Raw genomic sequence first — 19,403 nt, forward strand, 5'->3', positions numbered from 1 at the left:
CGGTGGCCTCCCCAGTGCAAACACTTGCCCACCTTGCTTCTTTGAAAGGGGGTGGGGGTAGCATAGTTGTTTCACCACAAGAAAATGTTGGGCAGGGAAGGCAGGGCTGCGAATATCCTTAGTGCCTTCAGATTGGATTTGCCTCTACTTACCCTGGAGTCCCCCTTGGGGGCAGTATACCTGAGCCAGGCCACCTCTTAGAGCACTTAGTCTCCCTTAGATCTATTCTAGAGATGGGCGCCTTTACCTCAAGTGTGGCTAGGGTGGAAGGGGCATTTAATTCAAAGCTGGCAATTTATGGGTCCAAAGCGGCCGTTCTCATCAGAAGGCACTGTGTGGGTAGCAGGCTGGCTGAGGCAGGGGATGCCTCTCTATTCCAGATGGATCTCAGAGTCCGCGGGCAGAGTAGAACAGCCAGTTTATTCCCCGGGCCCACGGTCAGAGCCCTGTCAGCCCACAAGGTGTGTGATAAATGGGGACTCAAGGCAAGCATTGCATCATGGAAAGTTCTGGGCAGCAAGTGGAAAGATGTAGATGGGATGAGGCACCCCCGTGGGTATGGGGGAAATGGCTGGAGTGAACGTGCGGGCCCCAGATAAACTCACCTGGAATGAGCCCATCACAGAGTAGAATTCACTGTGTCATCAAAAGAGGAAGAAATGGTAGCCAGGTCCATGCCCCGGGTGAGCGTGGGGATCTAGAGGCTACAGGGGGGCAATGCCCAGGGGCTGTTGTGAGGGACCCAGCACAGCCAGGACTCCTTGGAAGGAGGTGACCCCTCCCTGCTATGAACCCTGAATGGGGCCTGTGTGAAGGCCAGGAAAATTACAGCTCTTGCTTTACTTTCCCATTGCAGGAGTGAGCATCCGTATGCGGTTGGATGGGTCCATGGGGAGGGCTAGGGAGATCAGGGTAGAAGCTACCCAGTAGGGAGCAGCCAGGCTTCCCACACCTCTGTGAGGGCCAGGATCTACCTATGTCATGTGTCCAGGGGATGCCACTGAATCCAATCAAAAGCAAAACATGACAGGGTGATCTGGTGTTTCTTGTCATGGGCCTCCCAGTGCCCTCTTAGCTCTCATCCGTGGGGGTGTTCAGAACAGGAGGCTTCCAGGAGTGAGCAGCTGGCCTCCTTCAAGTTATCCCCACTGATTTAGAAGGAACCCATGGCCTCCTGAGGCAACATAGGGAAGCTCCAGTCTCAACTCTACTGGGTGACCTCAGGCAAGTTATTAACTGCCTGAGCCTCAGTTTGCTCAGCTACAACCTGGAGAACACAATATGTTTTCTGTTTTGTGAGTTTACATGAAAGCACCTCAAATGCAGACTTCTGTTCATACCTAAACGGTTCTTGCCATTAGACTGGAATAGAATTTACTAGAAATCAGGGCCTACCTGTCCAGTTTACCATTGTGTACCCAGTGTCGGCCACACAATAGGTTGCTCGGTAAATCTTTTTTTTTTTTTTTTTTTTTTTTTGGTTGCTCGGTAAATCTTTTCTAAATATGCCAACAATGGAAAAGGGGCATTTTGACACTCATTATTAATGACAGTCATTCCATCAGCCAGCAAAGAGGCAGGCCTCTGAAAAGGGCATCAGGTCAGTAGACCCGAGTTTTAGCCCAGTCTTGCCACTGACTTGCTGAGGAATCCGGGGCAAGTCACATCACCAGGCCGAGCCTCAGCCTCTTCATTTGTTCGATGGAAGGGTTGGACAAGAGGAGTTCTCAGGTAGCTTCTTGGTGCTCTGGTCCTGAGGATTTGCTGGGGGTGACCATGTGCTCACCCCATCTGGGTTCATGGTGACCATGGGACCACTCTCCTGGCCCTGCCCTTCTCCCCTTGTGTTTTCTTTCTTCTTGGTATTTTTTACTCTGATTCGTCTATCTTCACTTGCAGGACTTTAAATGCTGCTTTGGCCTTCTGTACATACGTACCCTACCACCCACCTCCCCAACTGGGGGATCTCCCTATGGGCAGCACTGTCTCCCCCGCCCCTCTTATAGGCAAGACTGTCTTCTCCCTCTGCCTGCCCATCCCCACCCCCTTCAGAATGGGACAGGCCTCATCTCACTGGGTCTCTCTCCCCAGGATTGGACCCAGAGCCGTGACCGCCCTCACGACGGGTGGGGGAGGGCAGAGTGACATGCTTGCTGACACACTGAGGCGGTGTTCCGAGGGGAGCGGGCCAGCAGCCGCAAAGGTGCAGCTGGTGCCAGGTGGGCCTTGCCAGCCGGAGCTATTTTTAGAAGCCATGTTTGCAAATTTTGTGTTAATAGTGTCTCTGTCCAAGCCCTGGCTCCCAGGACTTAGAGAGGGAGAGAGTCTTAGAGAAACCCTCCCTCCTTGTTCACCTCCCCCTCGTTCGTGCTCTCCTCCCCACAGGTGGCTGGGATTAGCGGGGGACAGCCATCTGTGGGCAGACCCACGCACATGGTGGGTAGGGAAGGGGTAGGGGTGGAAGAAGGTGCAGAGGCTTAGAGCTCAGGTTGCTAGAGTCCAGTCTCAGAGGGGCGGCAGGACCCCCAGCCACAGGTCACCTCTGTCAGTGCCCATGTCATTGGATGGGCACTGTCAGTTGCCCGGTCTGTCACCACCTTAAGCAGTGAACTTGAGCCCCCACCAGGGTATGTCTCTGGCGACACCCACCCTCACCCCAAGTTCCCCCGACAGGACTTAACTGAGCCTGTTCTGACCTAGGCTGAGCTCTGATCCCAGTGCATCTTCCTGGCCCCGTCCATCAAGGGAGGCGACTGACTGGCAGGTGGCAGAGAGGTAAGCAAGACCCATATAGCCCCACCCTTGAGGGGTGATCTGATCTGACCGGGATGGCAAGGACATTGAGCACATTATTACCACTGTGATGGGTATTCCAAAGGACAAATAGTGGGCGCTGAGAAAGTAGAACTTGCTCTGCGCTGACAACTAAAGTGTGAACAGCAATTAGGTAAAAAGTGAGATCCATATGGCTGGAGCAGATTCTTAACACGGGAGGCTGGAATGTACAGGCCCAGAGCCGGAGCCCAAGGTTCAGTGATTCTGTGACCATGGATGCAGGGGATCCCTCCAACCACAGGGGCTTCCAAGGAGGAGGCTCCCATCTTTTCCTGGTCCCCACCCATCCACATAGACCTCCACCCCACCCCACCCCCAATGCCCAAGACAGCCCAGGATGGAAGGTGCATCCTCTGGAGGGCAGTGCCACTGTGCATAGCCAGGGATCCTAAAGATCAGGGCTGGAAGGGGGGCGCCTGGGTGGCTCAGTTGGTTAAGCGACTGCCTTCGGCTCAGGTCACGATCCTGGAGTCCCGGGATCGAGTCCCGCATCGGGCTCCCTGCTCAGCGGGGAGTCTGCTTCTCCCTCTGACCCTCCTCCCTCTCGTGCTCTCTGTCTTTCATTCTCTCTCTCTCAAATAAATAAATAAAATCTTTAAAAAAAAAAAAAAGATCAGGGCTGGAAGGGACCTCAGAGAGCCACCACTGGTTGTGTTAGGACGCTGCTTGAATACCCCCGTGCTGGGGAGCTCATTCTCATGGACACCTTGATAAGGGAGTTAGCAAGCTCTGACTAGGAAAATTCCTCCAGCTGAAACCTATGAGTTCCCAGCTGGCCCTAGCCTTGCTCTGCTGGAAGACAGCCTCCTATAACTCCTGGAATCACAGGCTTGGAACATTTGGCTTTCACATTTAGAGCTTTGTGACCTTGGGCAAGGCGCTCAATCTCTCCAGGCTTCATCTGCAAAATGGGGATATTAATGAAGTCGGGAGGACTAAATAAAACGAAGTCGGGTGGGGAAAGCCTCAGCCCGGGGTAGGGGGGCTTGGAACACAGTAAGCGCTCAATAAACATTAAGTCTCAGGAATGCTACTAGGTTACCATCATGACCACGTGATCCACGGGGAAACTGAGGCCTGGAGCGGGAAGGGACCGGTGGGCAGGGGTAGCCCCCCCCCCGGGGGGGCGAGGGCAGCCGAGCGGGGAGCAGCGCGCAGCCGGGCCGAGCGGGGGCGGACGGCCGTGGCCTTAGGGGCCCTCTCCCGGCTCCGGCCCCCCTCGCCGCCCGGGCACCGCTCGGCTGCCGCGCTTTACGAGCAAAAACAAACACGTCCCACAAGCGGCCCCTGTGCGGCGCGGCCCCGCGCCCGCCAGCGCCGCCGCCGCCCGGTCAAAGCCGGCTTTGTGCCCGCCCCGCCGCCCCCGCGGTCCAGGCGATTTTAATTAGTGTCTGGGTCTGCGCCGGGAGATGGAAATCAAAGCCCCCGTTCTTCCAGCGCCCCAGCCCCGACCCCCGCCTCCTGCCTGCGGATCCCCAGGCTCCGCGTACCCCTGCTGGCAGCCTCGAGAAGTGGAGCCCTCCCGGAGCCGCCACCTCGAGTTCGAATCGCGCCTTTTACAGCGCATGTTATCGGCGCCCCGAGCCTCAGTTTCCCCCGTAATAAAAGCACTCGGCTCCGGCAGCCGGCCCCTAAAATGTTGTTGGGAGGGTTGCTCAGGTCTGACTCGGCCGAGCAGCCACCAGAGGCATGGGGAGGGGGAGAAGGCTTGAGGGAGGAGGCTGCGTCGTGTATAGTGCTCCAAGTCCGAATTTTTGACCCTTAGGCTCTTCAGGGCTTCTTAAAGGGGTAGTCCGGACGGACCTTCCGGTCCGCCTGGCGTGCTTCTTGAAAATGCCAAAACCTGGCCCCACTCCACACCTGATGAATCAGAACCTTTGGGCTTGGAGCCTCAAAATCCACATTTTGAACAATCTCCATGTTGATTCTGGTGCATGAATGTGGGATTTGCAAAGGATGAAGGAGCCATATTCTGTAAGAAAAATGCAATCCTTCCCATCTCCCCAGCACCACGACTGAAGTGGGACATAAGGAAAGGGAAAGTACTACTAGTCAGTGCAAGGTCATGGTGAAGAGTACAGGCTCTGAACTGGAGTATATAGGTTTGGAACCACATTCTACCTCTACTCATTGGCAGTATGACTCTGGGTAGGATTACTAAACTCTTTGCCTCAGTTTCCCCAACTCTACCATTTGGATGGTAATAATAGTGTGGCAGACAGTCCTAGGGTCCCCGTGATGTTCACACCTTGTATAATCCCTCTCTTGGAGTGTGGGTGGAACCTGTGATTTGCATCTGGCCAGTGGAATATGGCAAAGGTGAGGGGATTTTGCAGAATTTAGGTCCCAAATCAGTTGATTTTGAGTCACTCAAAAGGGAGATGATGTTGGGCGGGCCTGATTTAAACAGGTAAAAGCCCTTAAAAGAGGAATTGGACCCTCCCTGGAGTCAGAGACTCTGTTCCTAACTTTGAAGAAGGAAGCTTCTGTTGTAAGACCAGCTGGTGGTCTCTAGGAACCGAGAGTGGCCCCTGGCCTGGCAGCCAGCAAGGAAACAGGGACTTTAGTCCTGTAACCACAAGGAGATGAATTTTGCCAATAACCTGAGGAAGCTTGGAAGTGGGTCTTTACCCCAGTTGAGTCTCAGATGGACTGTTGAGACCCTAGCAGAGAACCAGCTAAGCTGTGCCCGGACTTCCGACCTATATAAACTGTGAGATAATAAATGTGCTTTAAGCGGCTATATTTGTGGTAGTTTGTTACCCAGCATAGAAAACAAATACAGATAGTATCCACCTTATAGGGTTCTGGTAAAGATTAAATGAGGTCACTGAGGCAAAGCTAACGGCTTGGTACTTGCTCATAGGAGAGACTCAGTAGTCATTAGCTGCCATTGTTATTAGTACTTTACAAAAATAAATTTTAATCAGCTTATTAATGTGTTTATAAAAACCATAGGATTTGCAAGCCAGAAAACTACTACATTTGAGCAAACTTGCTAGGAGACCTTCCCCTTGCTGGGTTACGTCTGTTAGGATGCTCTAGGCTGTAAGTACCGAAAACCTGACTAATAGTGGCTGTCTTGGGTTGGGATTCTTAGAAGCAGAACTTAAGGCAAGGAATCCTGTGAAAATAATGTATTAGGAAGTGTTTCCAAGACAAACCACTAGTAGGGAAGTAGAGAAGTGGGACTGGAGGGGGAATGTGATATCAAGCCAAGTCCCACAACCTTGGCTCCATCTTGCCGAGGAGCTCTGGGGACAATGCAGATCACTCCTCAGAGCTGGCCAGATCAGTGAGTACAAGGCAGCTGGAGGACTGACACCTCCATACCCAACTGTCATTGGTTAAGGGCGTCCTTTCGGGTAGGGCAGGGGTGTAAATTCCCAGGCTCTTCTGGCTTTCCATGCTCATAGTCAGAGTGGGCTCCAGCAGCCTGAAGGCCATCCTCTGACAAGGCGAAGCAGGTGCTGCATGTTGGGAGGGAAAGCACAGTGGGAGCCGGTGTGTATGAAAATGTTAAAGGGATGAGAGGGTCATTGGCAGCGCTGCCACGGTGGCATAAACTATAAGGACATCTGTTGTTTGCTTAACAAGAAATGTAGGTGGTCCCCAGATTGGCTCAGTGTGAGTCATTGATGTCATGGAGGACTCAGCTCCTTACAGCCTTCCTCAGCACTGCTGGCTTTCATATCCTCAGCCTCATGGTCACAAGATGGCTGCTGCAGCCCCATATCTCAGCCCCGTCTGAAGTAGGAAGCAAAAGAGGGCGAGCTTAAAGGCTTTCTCCTCATGTGACTTTCTCCTTTGAGGAGGAAAATCCTCTCCTTTGATACCTCATCAGAATTGGATCATGTACCCAGCCCTAGATCAGTCAGTCACCGGCAGAGGAGAGTTGAGTTGCTAAGGCTGTCTTAGCTCTATCAGGGGTTCACCCCAGCTGCTGAGCCCCCATCCAGATGGGGTTCTGTGAGCAAGGAGGAGGTAGGGGAATGACGGCTGGGAGGGCACCCAAGAGTGTCTGCCACAAGTCATCACTTTTCCTCATTTGCAAAAGGGGGATATTGGTACCTGCCTCTGAGATTTGTGGTGAGGATGAAATGAGCTGATTTTAATTGCTGTGTTCATCCACACTGTTTTTTCTCTGTTGCACTGAGCTCGCTGAAGGCAGGGGCCATGTCCGGCTCACTCTTGCTTCTGTTGATTCAACCCTCTAAATAGTAACCCTATCTGTTTCTCTCCCTGTGTTGCCACACCCTAGTCCAGACTGCCACCACCCCTCTCACTGGTAGCTGGGACAGCTTACTCATGGACCGCTCAGCTTCCATTCTTGGCTCCCTCTAGGTCTTTCTCCCACAGAAGCCTGATGGATCTTTGTAAAACACAAATCCGATTGAGTTATATCCCTGCTGGAAATCCTTCCAGGCTCAAGAAAAATGGCGGGGTGCAGGCCGGTAGTGATATTCAGTGTAAATACTGGCTTGGAGTAGGCCCTGGGCAATCAGAATAGGCACCAACATTGACAGCCATGTCGGCACATCCGCCCTGAGCATCAGCCCTGTTTTAAGGGCCCCTAGGAGAGCTGGCCTCTGCCTACCTCTCTTGGCTTCTCTCTAGAGACTGTCTTTCCCACCCCCCACTCCCTGCCTGCACTGGGCCAACACAACTCTCCTGCCGGCCTGATTTGCTTGCCCTTCTCCAAATGTGCCACTTGTCTCCAGGCTCCTGGACATGCTGTTTCCCGGGACTGGAACCTGATTTCTCCACGTCTCCTGGCTTCTTCTTTAAAGCCTCCATTTGGGGCCCCCTCTTCCAGGTCACTTTCTCTGGCACTCCTCTCCCCCGTCATGGTCTCTCACGGCCCCTGTGCTTTCTTCTGGCAGAGCACTTGTCGCTCGGTCATCATTGTGGATGTCCCTTTCTCCCTCACCAGACGGGGATCCTTCTGAGGGCCCAGTGGGACACACAGGACAGCTGCATCCCCCGTGCTGGTAGAAGTAGGTGGTGATAGTGATGGTAGTGACGGTGGAGGGCAGGACAACTCTCAGACCCAGGCCCCACTCTGACCTTCTTTCAGCTGCAACCCGACCCATAGTACAAGGAGTCCACGGGTTCAAGAGGATGTGTGCCCCCACCCTCCTTCCCCACACTCTGCGAACCCAGGATCCTGGAATTCTCTGCCTCAATAGCCCAAGTCTGTGTCCAGGACCATGTAGTCCTCTTCCCCAGGTCTGTCCTTTAAGCCAGAAAGGATAGTTTGCCCAGGGAGTGGGGAGGTGGGAGGTGGGTTTGGATGCAGCTTGGACATTGTTTCAGCTTCTATCACTAGGTAACAAATTACCGCCAAACTGAGCAGCTTACGACAGCTATTTTTTTAATGCTCATGAATTCTGTGCGTCAGGAACTTGGGCAGGGCACAGTGGGAATGGTCTTTCTCTGTTCCACCATGTCTGGGCCTCCACTGGGAAGACTCAGTGGCTGGGGCTGGAATCACTGGGAGGAGTGATCAGACGGATGCTGCTGGTAGCTGGCTGGGAGCTCAGCTGGGGCTGTCCCCTGGGGTATCTCTGTGTGGCCTCTCTAGGTTCTTGGGCTTCCTTACAGCATGGCGACCTCAGAGTTACTTAGCCTTCTTACATACTGGTTCCAGATGCCAAGGGCAAGTATCTCATTAAACAGGGGGGAGCGGCAGGCAGAGGGAGAAGCAGGCTCTCTGCTGAGCAAGGAGCCCAATGTGGGGCTTGATCCCTGGACCCTGGGATCATGACCTGAGCCAAAGGCAGATGCTTAACCAACTGAGCCACCCAGGCGTTGCCATTCTGGATGTGTTCTAAAACCACCAAAGACATGCAAACTGGGGTGTCTACTTATGTGTGTACGAGGCCTTTCACACTCTAGGACGGAGCTGAAATGAGAAGAGAGGTGGATTGAGAGCAGGAAGTCAGGAGCCAGAGGTTAGTTCTCTGTGTGTTTCCATGTTCTGGCAAAGAAGAAGTCAGAAAATTTTAAGTTTGAACTTAGCCTTCTAAGTCATTAAGAAGGTATATTTCCAAGGTAGGAAGATAGAACATATTTATTTAATAGTTTGTTAGTTTGATTTAAAACTTAAATATTTAGGATATGATGTGCAGTCTCCATTTGTTTTCCATCCGGGACCCTGCAATATGAGGGGTGGTCCCGGTAGTGGAGAATGGTAGTGGTAATGGTGGGGAGAGGAGTAGCAGTGATCATTCAAGGCTCAGTAACCACTTACTGAACATCTACTCTATGTCGGCAGTCAACCATGTCTCACACTGTTGTCTTCACCATCAATGTCGTTCCTCCTTCCCTCATGTCCTTCTTCAACAAGCATGCAGTGAATGCCTCCTGTGGATGAGGGGCTGAGAATGCAAAGATGACCGCTATATGGTCTCTGGCCCAAGAAGCTTACCGACCAGTGGGAGAAAGGCTCAGGAACAGATCATTGCAATCCAAAAGCATGTGTTTGGTTACAGAAGATCATATAATGCTGGGGCAGGAGGGAGGCCCTGGGAGGGCTTTTTCTGAGGAGGACTTGGAGCATAAGCTGGAGTACTACAGGAAGAGACCAGGGAAAGACATTCCAGAAAGAGGGAACAGCATCTTTAAGGTGTGGAGGAGAGGACACTGGTTTCAGGAGTGGTCTGAAGTTGTAGTGATTGTAGCTAGGAATGGGGATCCCTTTACTGACCATTTGTGTGCTGCCCACCTCCTTATTTGAGGAAACTGCTCCTCCCACTCCAATCATGATTCTAATACCTCATCCCTGATCACCTAAGATGGATTATGTATCCAAGAGAGACCAACCAGATTCATTCCCCAGAATCTTTCTATGGGCATTGGAAGGGCAGCTCCTTTTTCCCCTGTCTGATTGAGAGCTGTTAGGAGCCCGAGCAGTTGAGAACTGAAAGAGTTGGTTGGGAAGAACAGACTGGCGTGCAGGGCGCAACAGAGAATGTCCTGATGGGGTCAGAGCCTGTGGTCCAGGTCTTCCTGGAGCTCAGGTCCATCCCAGCTTGGTCAGGTAGAGCAGCAAACTGGATCCCAGAGTGCTGCTGGGAGAGATGATGGGGAGTTGGGGCCAAAGAGGCAGCAGATCCTGAGGGGCCAAGAGGGAAGGCATCGAAGAAGGGCCTTAATGAGGGAAACAGGGTAAGATTGGCATTTCTGGAAGATCACTCTGGGACGGCAGGCAAGACTCGCTGGGAAGGGAGTGGCAGGGGGCAGGGGTGGCAGCAGAGGAGCTGGTGAGAAGGCTGATCTCACCTCCAGCCCCGACATCAGAGGGCAAGAGAGGGTGTGGACATGGAAGTCAGACCCTGCGGGCTCTGTAAGGGCCAACTCTAGGCCACATTGGACCTTGGGCAAATCTTGTGGCTCTGTTTTGTGTCAGAGGTGAAAAGGTAGGACTGGGGAGAGACATCAGATGTACTATGGTCATTCAAGCAGCCTTGAGCTGGGGCAGAGATCCAGGTCCTAATTCCCACTCTAGAAGGTCTGAGATAGCTCCCTGTCCACAGAAACGCATGCCACCCCACCCCCTTCCAACATCAGTCAGCTTCCTGCAGCACCTCCCGTTCCTCTTCCATGAACTGGCCTTGCAGCAGGGGAAGGCAGGCAGGCTGTCTTCCAGGGACCAGGGTGCGGGGAAGGGGGGTGGCTGGGCCTGCCCTGCAGAGAGATGCCATTGTGCCTGGTGGGGCCCCAGGCCTTCCCTTACCCCCAGGACAGCCCCAAACCACAGGCCACGTCCTGTTTCTCAGAAATACTGAATTTCCCAGAGCCCAGGGTTCGTGGAGGGACAGGGGAAGGTGGCTTCAGAGCTACTGGGGGAGGAAGAAGCCTCCCCAGGAAACCTGGAGGGCAGGCTTGGCGTCATAATAGGAAGATCAGGTTTGGATGCCAGGAAGCTACATGGGAAGGTGGAGGCTCTGAGCCTAGGTTGGTTGCACCTGCCCCACCGCAGGACCTGGCCCCTTCAGTGTTCTAGGACCCATCGGGGTATAGAATTGCAGACCTTAGCTAGAATCTAACCCCTCCAATTACCAGTGTGTGATCTTGATTAGGTCACTTCCTCTCCCGGTGCCTCAGTTTCCTCATTTCTTAATGTGGTTGCCAATCCCCACCTCACACCTCGACATGTTATCCTAGGGATCAGATACGTGCCTTGTTAACTAATGGCCAGCCTGTGGGAGGGGATGCCCTGTTTCTTCCAGAGCCCAGCCTGTGCCTCCTGGTCACCAAGTAGGACTCCCTGCTGGAGTCTCGGGGAGCCCTGGGAGTGGAAGAGCTGCGCAGCCCTGGGAGACCACCCCCTCCTTCTCCCTCATCACACTCCTGGGGAGACCAGCAGGGTGGCTGAAGAAGAATGGATTTTAACTTGTCCTTAAACCTCCCCTCTTCCATCCTCACTCCTCTTCTTCTACTTTCCCTGTCCTGTGAGGTCGCCTCATTACCAAGACTTGCTTACATCTCTCCCGTCTGAAAAACCCTCTTCTTCCATGCATGTCCACCGCCAGCCACTGCCTGCCTCTCCCCTCTCCTTTACCACCGAAGTTCTTCAAAGACCTGTCTGTTTCCTCACCTCCCTGACACCGCCTCAGCCCCCCAAAACCTCTTCCCGCCTCCTCATTCTCCTGACAGTGACCTTTGCCACAAGCACCAGAAGCCTCCTGGTCCCTGGGGGGGACCCTTCCCAGGCCCTGTGTTACTGGACTCTCAGCCACCACACCCTCCTGGCTTCTCTCTTGCCTCCGTGGGGATTCCTTTACTGAGGCTCTGGGGTTCACTCTACAGACTCTTCCAGGCCAGTGCCACCCAACTCCTGGCTTCAGTTACCACCTGTAGGCCAACAGCCCCCCCCAGACTCCCCTGTCTCTGGCCCGACCTTCTCCCCAGACCCACAATGTACCCCAAGAGCCAGGGGTATCTCCTGAGACTCAACGTGTGCTCAGTTGAAACTTCTGGGTTCTCTCCGCAGTCAGCACATGAGACACCGCGCACTACCCTCCTCGCTTTCTCTCAGCCCTGTGTCCAGTCCGTCGTCGGTGCTGCCTTCCCTTCTGGGCCCATCGCCTCTCCCCTGCCCCGGCCATTGTCCCACGCCGCCATGCCGTTCTTCACCCAGCAGGCAGAGCCGGCTTGCTAACCCGCAGATCTGACCAAAGCACTGAAACCCTTCCAGGGCTCCCGGCTGCCCTCAGGATGAGGCCAGAGCTTCTCAGCTGGGCGTTCAGCCTCACCTCCCTTCGCTCTTTGCCTCAAATTACACTGTCCAGCAACAGTGAGCCGTGTGTGACTCCCCCTAGAACATGCTCTTTTCCATCTCCCAGGTACCATCTCTTCTTGTGGCATCTCCGACCCCCTTCCCCCCGTCCCTCCGCCTTTTCCTCTAATCCTCCTCGTCCTTCAGAGCCAGCTAAAGTGTCCTCCGTCTGGGCAGGCCTGTGCTCCCCAAGGCCCTGCTGTCGCAGGGGAGGAGGGGGAGATTCCAGCCATGTTCCTCAAACCCCAGCCTCTCAAACCAGGCCCCTGGGAGCTGGCGGAGGGAGTTAGTGGCATTCGTCCCTGCCCCGGGAGGGCAGCACTGATAGGCAGCTTCGCAGACTTCCCAGACGTCAGACACCCGGGAACAGAGACCGAGGCTCAGGGGACAATAGTCAGAGCCCTCTAAGTGGCTGCAGGTGGCAGAACTCCAGCCCTTAGGCCATCTTACACCGCCCCTCCGCAGCTTCCAGTCCAGCTTGGGGGTGGAGGGCAGTGCTGTGCTGGAGGGGAAGCACGGGTCTGGGAGGCGACGGGCCTGAGTTCTAGTCCTGACCTCCCTCGCTGTCACTGTGAGGCTTTGGGGAAGACATTGGCCCATCCTGATCCTCTGTTTCCTCTTCTCTAAAAGCGGGGTAATTCCTACGCTGTTCATCTTAAGTGCAATCGCGAGCATTTAAAACATCTTTGAAATTGCAAGTAATCGTACGTGTAGGCAGGAGAAATTATTGATGTTGTCTTGAATTATAACTGTTAGGCTCTCTTCCCAGACTGTGGTGCTTATACCGTCCGTGACGCAGACGCGGGGAGGAGTGCGAGCCTGGAGCAGGAGACCGGGCACTGGCTTGGCCTTTGCTACTGCCCTGCCCCGAGGCTCCGTGAAAATTACCGCTCCTCCTGAAATTCAGTTTCCTCATCGCGGAGCGTGGCTGACAACTCTAAGGATCCCTGGAAGATTCGCTGGGGAAAGTGCCTCGAGGCTCCCTTTCCCCCTCCACTGGCTACCTGGAGTCAGTCCCTTCCCTAGGCTCAGGGCCAGTGAGCTCCAGAAAGGGGGGCGCCCATAACAGCAGGAGGAACCATAGCTGGGGGCCAGGGACGGAGGCAGTGCAGAGCCGGGAGAGGCCCCGGAGGCAGACAAGGCCTGGGCAGAGAGGCTGGGGGGACAATTTGCCCCGAGGACAGGGGCCAGCTTCTACCCCTGCCGCATCTGTCTCTAACCCCGTAAAATGGACATAACCAGGCCTGCCTTGCAGTCCCTGTGGGAACACACGCAGACTGGACATGAACTCAGCAGGCAGGGTTGAGGGGTAATGCAACTTATCATTTATTAATATATAACAACAAAAACAACAAAGCTCGTATCTGCAGCTGTTTAGGTCTTTGTTATAAGGTCTTGGTTGCTTTGTCTGGACTGGCTGTGACCTTCAGCTCTGGGGTCTGGGCTAGGAAAACGTTCCAGTGACCTGGATAGAGGAAAGCAGAAGAGGGGTGTGGGGGTGGGGGTCGGCTGTGGGGTGTGCGTGTGTGCATGCATGTGCCCAAGAGAAGCAGAGTGACTGGGGTGGGAAAAACTTAGGACAAGAAGGGTGGTGAGAGCCTGGGTTTGGAGTCCACAGGAGGAAGGAGATGGGTATTTCCATCACAAAACCCTATCCCGATCAGTTCTTGGCCCGTGACCCCCACCTTCAACCAACCAGCATTTGGAGGTGTCACCTCTTGGTGACACGCCCATCTGTGACTTCCTCTCCCCCTCCCACCCCCCTACCCCAAGCCCCACCTGGGTCCATCTTCCTCAGTATAGTGTAGGGAAAATCAAGGGGCATCAGAAGGAAAGTGCTTAGGAAGTTTTCAGTAGGAAATATTCCCATAGAGAGGGGGTAGGCAATGTCACGGTTTGGGGGCTCAGGCTTCCCTCCTCCACAGCCCTCTCTCCTCCACTCGCAGGACCAAATCCAGATGGTTCTGCTTCACCTTCCCGCTCCCAGGCGCCCTGAGTTGAGAAATCTCTGGCCCCGACGCCCACTGGATTCCTGTGCCGGGAACTGCCCGTCTGTGGCTGACAACCACCCCGCCCCCCTCCCAGCACCAGCGGCCGGGAGCTCCCCAAGAGGCCCCTGGCCTCTGGCCTGGCTCTCTTCCCAGGCCCCCCTGCTCGGCCTAACATCCCACCTTCATGGGTGCCGGTGAGGAGCCGGAAGTTCTGTGCCTCTTTCTGGAAGTCTTGCTTCCTGACTTTCTTGATCTGAATCAAGTGGAAGATTCCTGAGGGCAGAGGCAAGGGCATGAGCAGGAAAAGGTGGGGCCATGCAGTAAGTGGAACTGGGTAACTTAGACACAGCCCGGACCCAGTCACCCCTCCCCTCCCCTGTTCCGACCAGACACCAAACCCTGTGGACTAGATTTCCTCAGTATTTTGAGCCTACCCTCCCATCTCCACAGCCAATCTCCCCATTCAGGCCCCATCACATCTTGCCTGGGTCACTACACTAGACTTCTGACCCCTCATACTCCCCCTGCAATCTGTGATCCTAACTGCAGTCATTCGAAACCATACCTCAGCTGTCCTTCCCTTTCCCTGACCTCTCATCACCTCTCTGCTGACCCTCCAGCTGTCACCCTCAGCATCCTGCTCTCACACTACTCACCTGTCCACAGTGTGGGGTCGGGGGGAGGGGGGAAGCCCATATGGACTGGTCATGCTTTTTTCTGGGCATAGGACGTGTGATAAAAATCAATAGGTGTGCTTATCGGACTCCCAAGAACATCAAGTGTCAGAGTGGTAGGCCCCTTTTCAGTGCGAGGCTCTGTTCACCCAGCCCCTGGGCGGCCTTCCTGTGCTCCAGCCCTAACCGACCACTTTAAAGTCCCCCGAGGGGCCCAAGCCTTTACATAGGGCACCCCTCTGCTGCAACTCCTTCTCCTACTGACTTCTGTTTCTCCTGTTGCCTCCAGAGACTCCTACTCATCCTCCAGGCTTTGGCTGGGAAGTCTTCCTTGATCTCCCCTCCTTGGGGCACCCAGAAGCTCTTAGCTGCTGTTGATGATTATACCTATTTCCATTGTGCTATCATTGTGTCTGTTCTTGCCTCCCCTGGTTACTTCTGCAGGGCTTTTCCTCTCCGGTTCCCCTGCGCCTGGCCCACATTAGTCATTTAGGATAAGTGAACGAATGAACAAACGAGTGAATGATCCCTCGATGAATGGATGGGTAAGGAAACATATGTGTACCCAATCTAGCCCGGGCCCTAAAGGGAATGAGGCATTAGCTGGATCTCCTGATGTTTGCGTCCCATGGGGAGCTGGCCCCGGGTACCACACAAGGCACTGAAACCCCGAGCACACGGGCTGTGAAGTTGCACCAGCTGTGACCGCCCGGGTCTGTAGCCAGAAAGAACAGGTGTGACGGCAAGGCCTCTGCCACCCAGCACAGCTCCCAAGAAGACGAAGAATTGGCCTTGCTTACGGAAATCTGAGTAGGAGGCCACTGAGGAGAACGGTCAGCACTAAGATCCAGGAGGCTGGGAATGTCCAGCATCGTTCTCAGGACCCCCAGTCCAGATGCCAAGGACCAGGATATGGGAGAGACTCGCTCCAAAGGCCCAGGCTACATCACAAGCCTGAGATGGCAATAAGTCCTTCTGCCCAGGCCTGCCACTGCACACACCCCAGAATGCAAATGGAGAGGAGGTGACAGGGACGAGGGAGGGTCTTCACACTGTAGCCTGTAAAGCATGATCCTAAGAACTGAGCTCTTGGACCTGGAATCAAGAGCCAGCCTGAGGAGCATGGCCATGCCTTTGGAGGGTGTGCCAGGTCTGAGGGCAGCTGGGCTCTGTGAACCCCCAGGGCAGAGACAGTACCAGCAGGTGAGGCTCAGCTCAATGCGAAAACAAACCCTTTCTAGGTGGAGCCATCCACAGTGGAGGTGGGGTGGGGGCATGCGGAGTCAGGGGCTGGAGACCATCCAGGAGACCATCCGGGAGGCCGTAAGGGGTTTCCTTCCTAGACAGGGGCTGGAATCAGGACCCCTGAGGTCCCTTCCACTCTGAAACTCCAGAATCGAAAAGGCTCTTAACAGGAAGCCAGCTTCTGGGGCCCGAGTCCAGGTGTCGGTGTCTCCAGGCCAGTTCTCCCCTTCCTCTCCCTGCCCCCGAGGCCCGCTGATTCCGCTCCTCTGGGTGAAGAAAGAGGGTTTCCCACTGACAGTCCGAGCTCGGGAGTGTTTGCTTTGACCCCCATGGTGTGGGGCAGGGAGGCACTTAGGCAGCCCAGCGGGGCAGGGGATGGGGAGGGGGATTTTGCCAGTGACAGGAAGGTAGGGCCTGGCACCGTGAAGTTGAGGAGTCCCCACCACCTGCTCCTTTTCTGCTGGGCCTGGTGGTATTGAGATTGGCCTTGAGCTACAGCGCTCCAGTCTGCGCCATCCTGGGCACACCTTGGCCTTGCTCAGGCACCTCTCTGAAAGCATTAGGTCGCCTCCGTGGAAGCAGCTCTGGGGAGACTCAGACCTGGGTTTGAATCTTTGCTTGAGTGCTTGAACTGTGTGACTTTGAGCAAGTCGTTTTACCCCTCAGACTCAGTTTTATCTGCAAGATGGTGCATGAATGCACATCCCTCAGGTTTCTCCTGCGGATGAAATGAAACACTTTAGCAGGGGCTACTACACACCAGTCACGGGGCGGAGCACAGGGCATGGAAGCAGAGGCTCCGGGGCCGGTCTGAGGCTGTCGCTGTCACCCTTCCTTGCCTGCAAAGCGCTCCTCTTGCCTTCCTAACGCCTGTCCAGCCGCAGGCCCCTCCTCCACGAAGCCTTCCAGCCTGACCAGCTCAGCTCCCCGGGAGCTCCTACTGCATCCAAGTCACTAAGTCCTGGGCTCCCACGGACAGAGACTGGGACCTATTACTCTCTGTGGTCCCAGTACCTGGTGAGGTTGGTGGGGGGTCTGGAGGAAACCAGCACCTGTCCAGGCACAAAACAATGATGAGGGCTGCTGAATCTAACTCCTCGGCTGTGGCAGAGCCCCCGCCCAGTCGCTGCTTGCACATCCCTGTGAACTGAGCTTGCTCCCTGCTTCTTTGACAGAAAGGGTCGTCTAGGTATGAGAAAGTGCTTTCTCTCGTTGGTGGAAGCATGCTTCTCTGTAATTCTAACTGAGGAGGTGGGATGAAGATACTAATGTTAGCACCTACTGTAGGTCAGGGCTGTACCCATGTTATTTCATTTAATCCTCCCCAAACCCTCCTTCCCAATTAACAGAAGACAAAATTGAGGCCCAGAGAGGTCAAGTGATTGCCCAAGGCCACACAGCTAAGAAAGAGCAGAGCCGGGATTCAAACTCAGGTCTGTCTGATTCTCAAAGCCCCTGCTTGTCGTTTTGACCCTTGTAGTCACTCAGAACACAACCGCTCCCCCTGCCTGGGGCAGTCCTTCAGAGCCAGGAAGCCAATGGTCCTGTCCCCCTGAGTCTTCTCTTCTCCAGGCTGAACGGCTCCGCTTTCTTCGTCCATTCCTCCTAGGACAGGAGGCAGAGTAGAGCAGGGAAAGAGCCGCATCTGACGTCACAAGACATGGGCTCTAGCTCCCGTCCTCCACTTACTGGCTGTGTGGCCTTGGGCCAGGTACTTCACCTCTCTGAGCCTCAGTTTCCTCATCTGTAAAATGGGGATAATAATACCTAACTCTCAGGATCGTTGAGAATCAAATGAGATAATGAGTGTGAAGCACTTTGTAAACTCTAAAGTGCTCCACACGCTGGTTATCATTATCATGACCATCCCCTCTTCCACCCCTGCCCACTCCAGCCAGACCCATCGGGAGAGAACAGTGACCTCACAGCTAATTCACACTTAAAGGGTTTAGTTTGTTTTACTCTACCCCGGGGATCTATGTTAGGCAAGAAGAGCCAAAAAGCCCAACTCTCAGCAATTCCCTTCTCAATGACAACTCCTCTTGACCTTCAGCTGGTGATCTGAGCATCCTGTTGCATCTGGTGAGTTTCGCACAGAATGAGAACTATGTTCTGACGTCCACTTATTGGAGGGATAGAATCCACCACACAGAAAAGGCTGAATGAGACTAGTCTCCAGGCCCTCCTGCTTTGAGGATGCCGTGAAGGCCCTTCTGCCTGAGAAGCTCTCCCCTCATAGCGTGCTGACGTTCTACCAGTAGACGTGCCTTTTGCCTCAAAATGCCTTTTGCTTCAAAATACGCTTTTGCATAGGCATTACCCTTCCTGGCTCCTCGCAAGTGCAACAACCCCTTCCTCCCAGGAGAGGGAGCACTTCGAGGCCCTGGCGTCACCCCGTGGATGAGCTTATCAGAACTGTCAGAGAATCACAGACAGAATTTCTGTCTCCCTCTATCTTGGAATTGGAGACTTAAATCTAGAAGGGTAGCCAGAGGCAGGTCTTCCTGGGCTAGAGGCCTTTGATCCACAAAATGCCCCTAAGGCCCCTGGGAAGGGGGACAGGCCAGAGGTAAGCCCGGCTGGGAGTAGGCCAATGCTCACCTTTTACCAGCTTCCAGAGGTAGACCTCCACCTGCTCAGAGGCCTCATGCTCCAGGGCAAAGCGATGTAGGTTGTCTGGGCTTGGAGCTACTGACGTGTGGACGAAGACCCGGCCTGGCACCTTCGGACACCTGGTGGCCCTGATGTCACTGGGGCCAGGGTCTGCCTTGTCCTCTGGGGAAGACAAGGAGCTCGTGAACACTCTGACCCCCACCCCCACCCCTGCCTGGTAGGCCCAGGGAGCCAGGCCGCTAGTCTGACTTCCCCCTCAGGTCTTTAAGGTCCTTGGGAAAGTTCTGGTGCCCTGGTACCAGAGAGAGGGGCCGCCTCTCCCATTCACCTCCCACTGATCAGCATATCAGAAAACTTCTCATCCTTTTGCACCCCACTCCTCTTCCACCTCCTCCAGGCAGCCCACTTGGAACAGCGTAGCTTACCCTGCTTCTTCCCACTCACAGCCTTTAAAACCCTTCTTGCTTATGCCTCCCACTCGTGCCCTTGGTCTCACTACCTTGCATTGCCTTGTAATTGTCTCCCTCGGGTATGTTTTCCTCTTACAAGCGACCTACGGGTGAAGGACAGGCTGTCTTTTGAGCCATCCACACCACCAAGCACAGGCTCTCATGAACATACACAGAATGAAAGTTGTGGGAGGAGTGAGGTGATCATGGCGACAATGAAGATCATGGTTGTTGATGGTGGGAGAGGTGGTGGAGGGGATGATGATCCCACTGTAGTAGTGCGCTGGGTTGTGTGGGGGGATGATGGTGATAG

General features: G+C 54.5%; 2 protein-coding genes across 5 annotated transcripts in view; one reads left to right on the plus strand and one right to left on the minus strand.

Moving 5' to 3' along the window:
* POLD3 (DNA polymerase delta 3, accessory subunit) overlaps positions 1-19,403 on the plus strand; it is a 114,203-nt gene that overhangs the window by 82,436 nt on the left and 12,364 nt on the right. The gene's annotated exons all lie outside the window — the stretch shown is intronic.
* The window catches only part of CHRDL2 (chordin like 2), a 31,607-nt gene continuing 25,624 nt past the window's right edge, over positions 13,421-19,403 (minus strand). The window contains exons 9-11 of the mRNA XM_081798827.1: positions 18,630-18,803; positions 14,290-14,382; positions 13,421-13,583 (exon numbers count right to left, since the gene is read on the minus strand). Coding sequence (XP_081654953.1) covers positions 13,504-13,583; positions 14,290-14,382; positions 18,630-18,803 — 347 coding nt within the window. The 3' untranslated portion in view covers positions 13,421-13,503. The remainder of the gene's footprint in view (positions 13,584-14,289; positions 14,383-18,629; positions 18,804-19,403) is intronic.

The sequence above is a fragment of the Leptonychotes weddellii genome, chromosome 11 (assembly GCF_054177405.1).
Source record: "Leptonychotes weddellii isolate Sample4059 chromosome 11, ASM5417740v2, whole genome shotgun sequence".
Taxonomy (NCBI): Eukaryota; Metazoa; Chordata; class Mammalia; order Carnivora; family Phocidae; genus Leptonychotes; species Leptonychotes weddellii.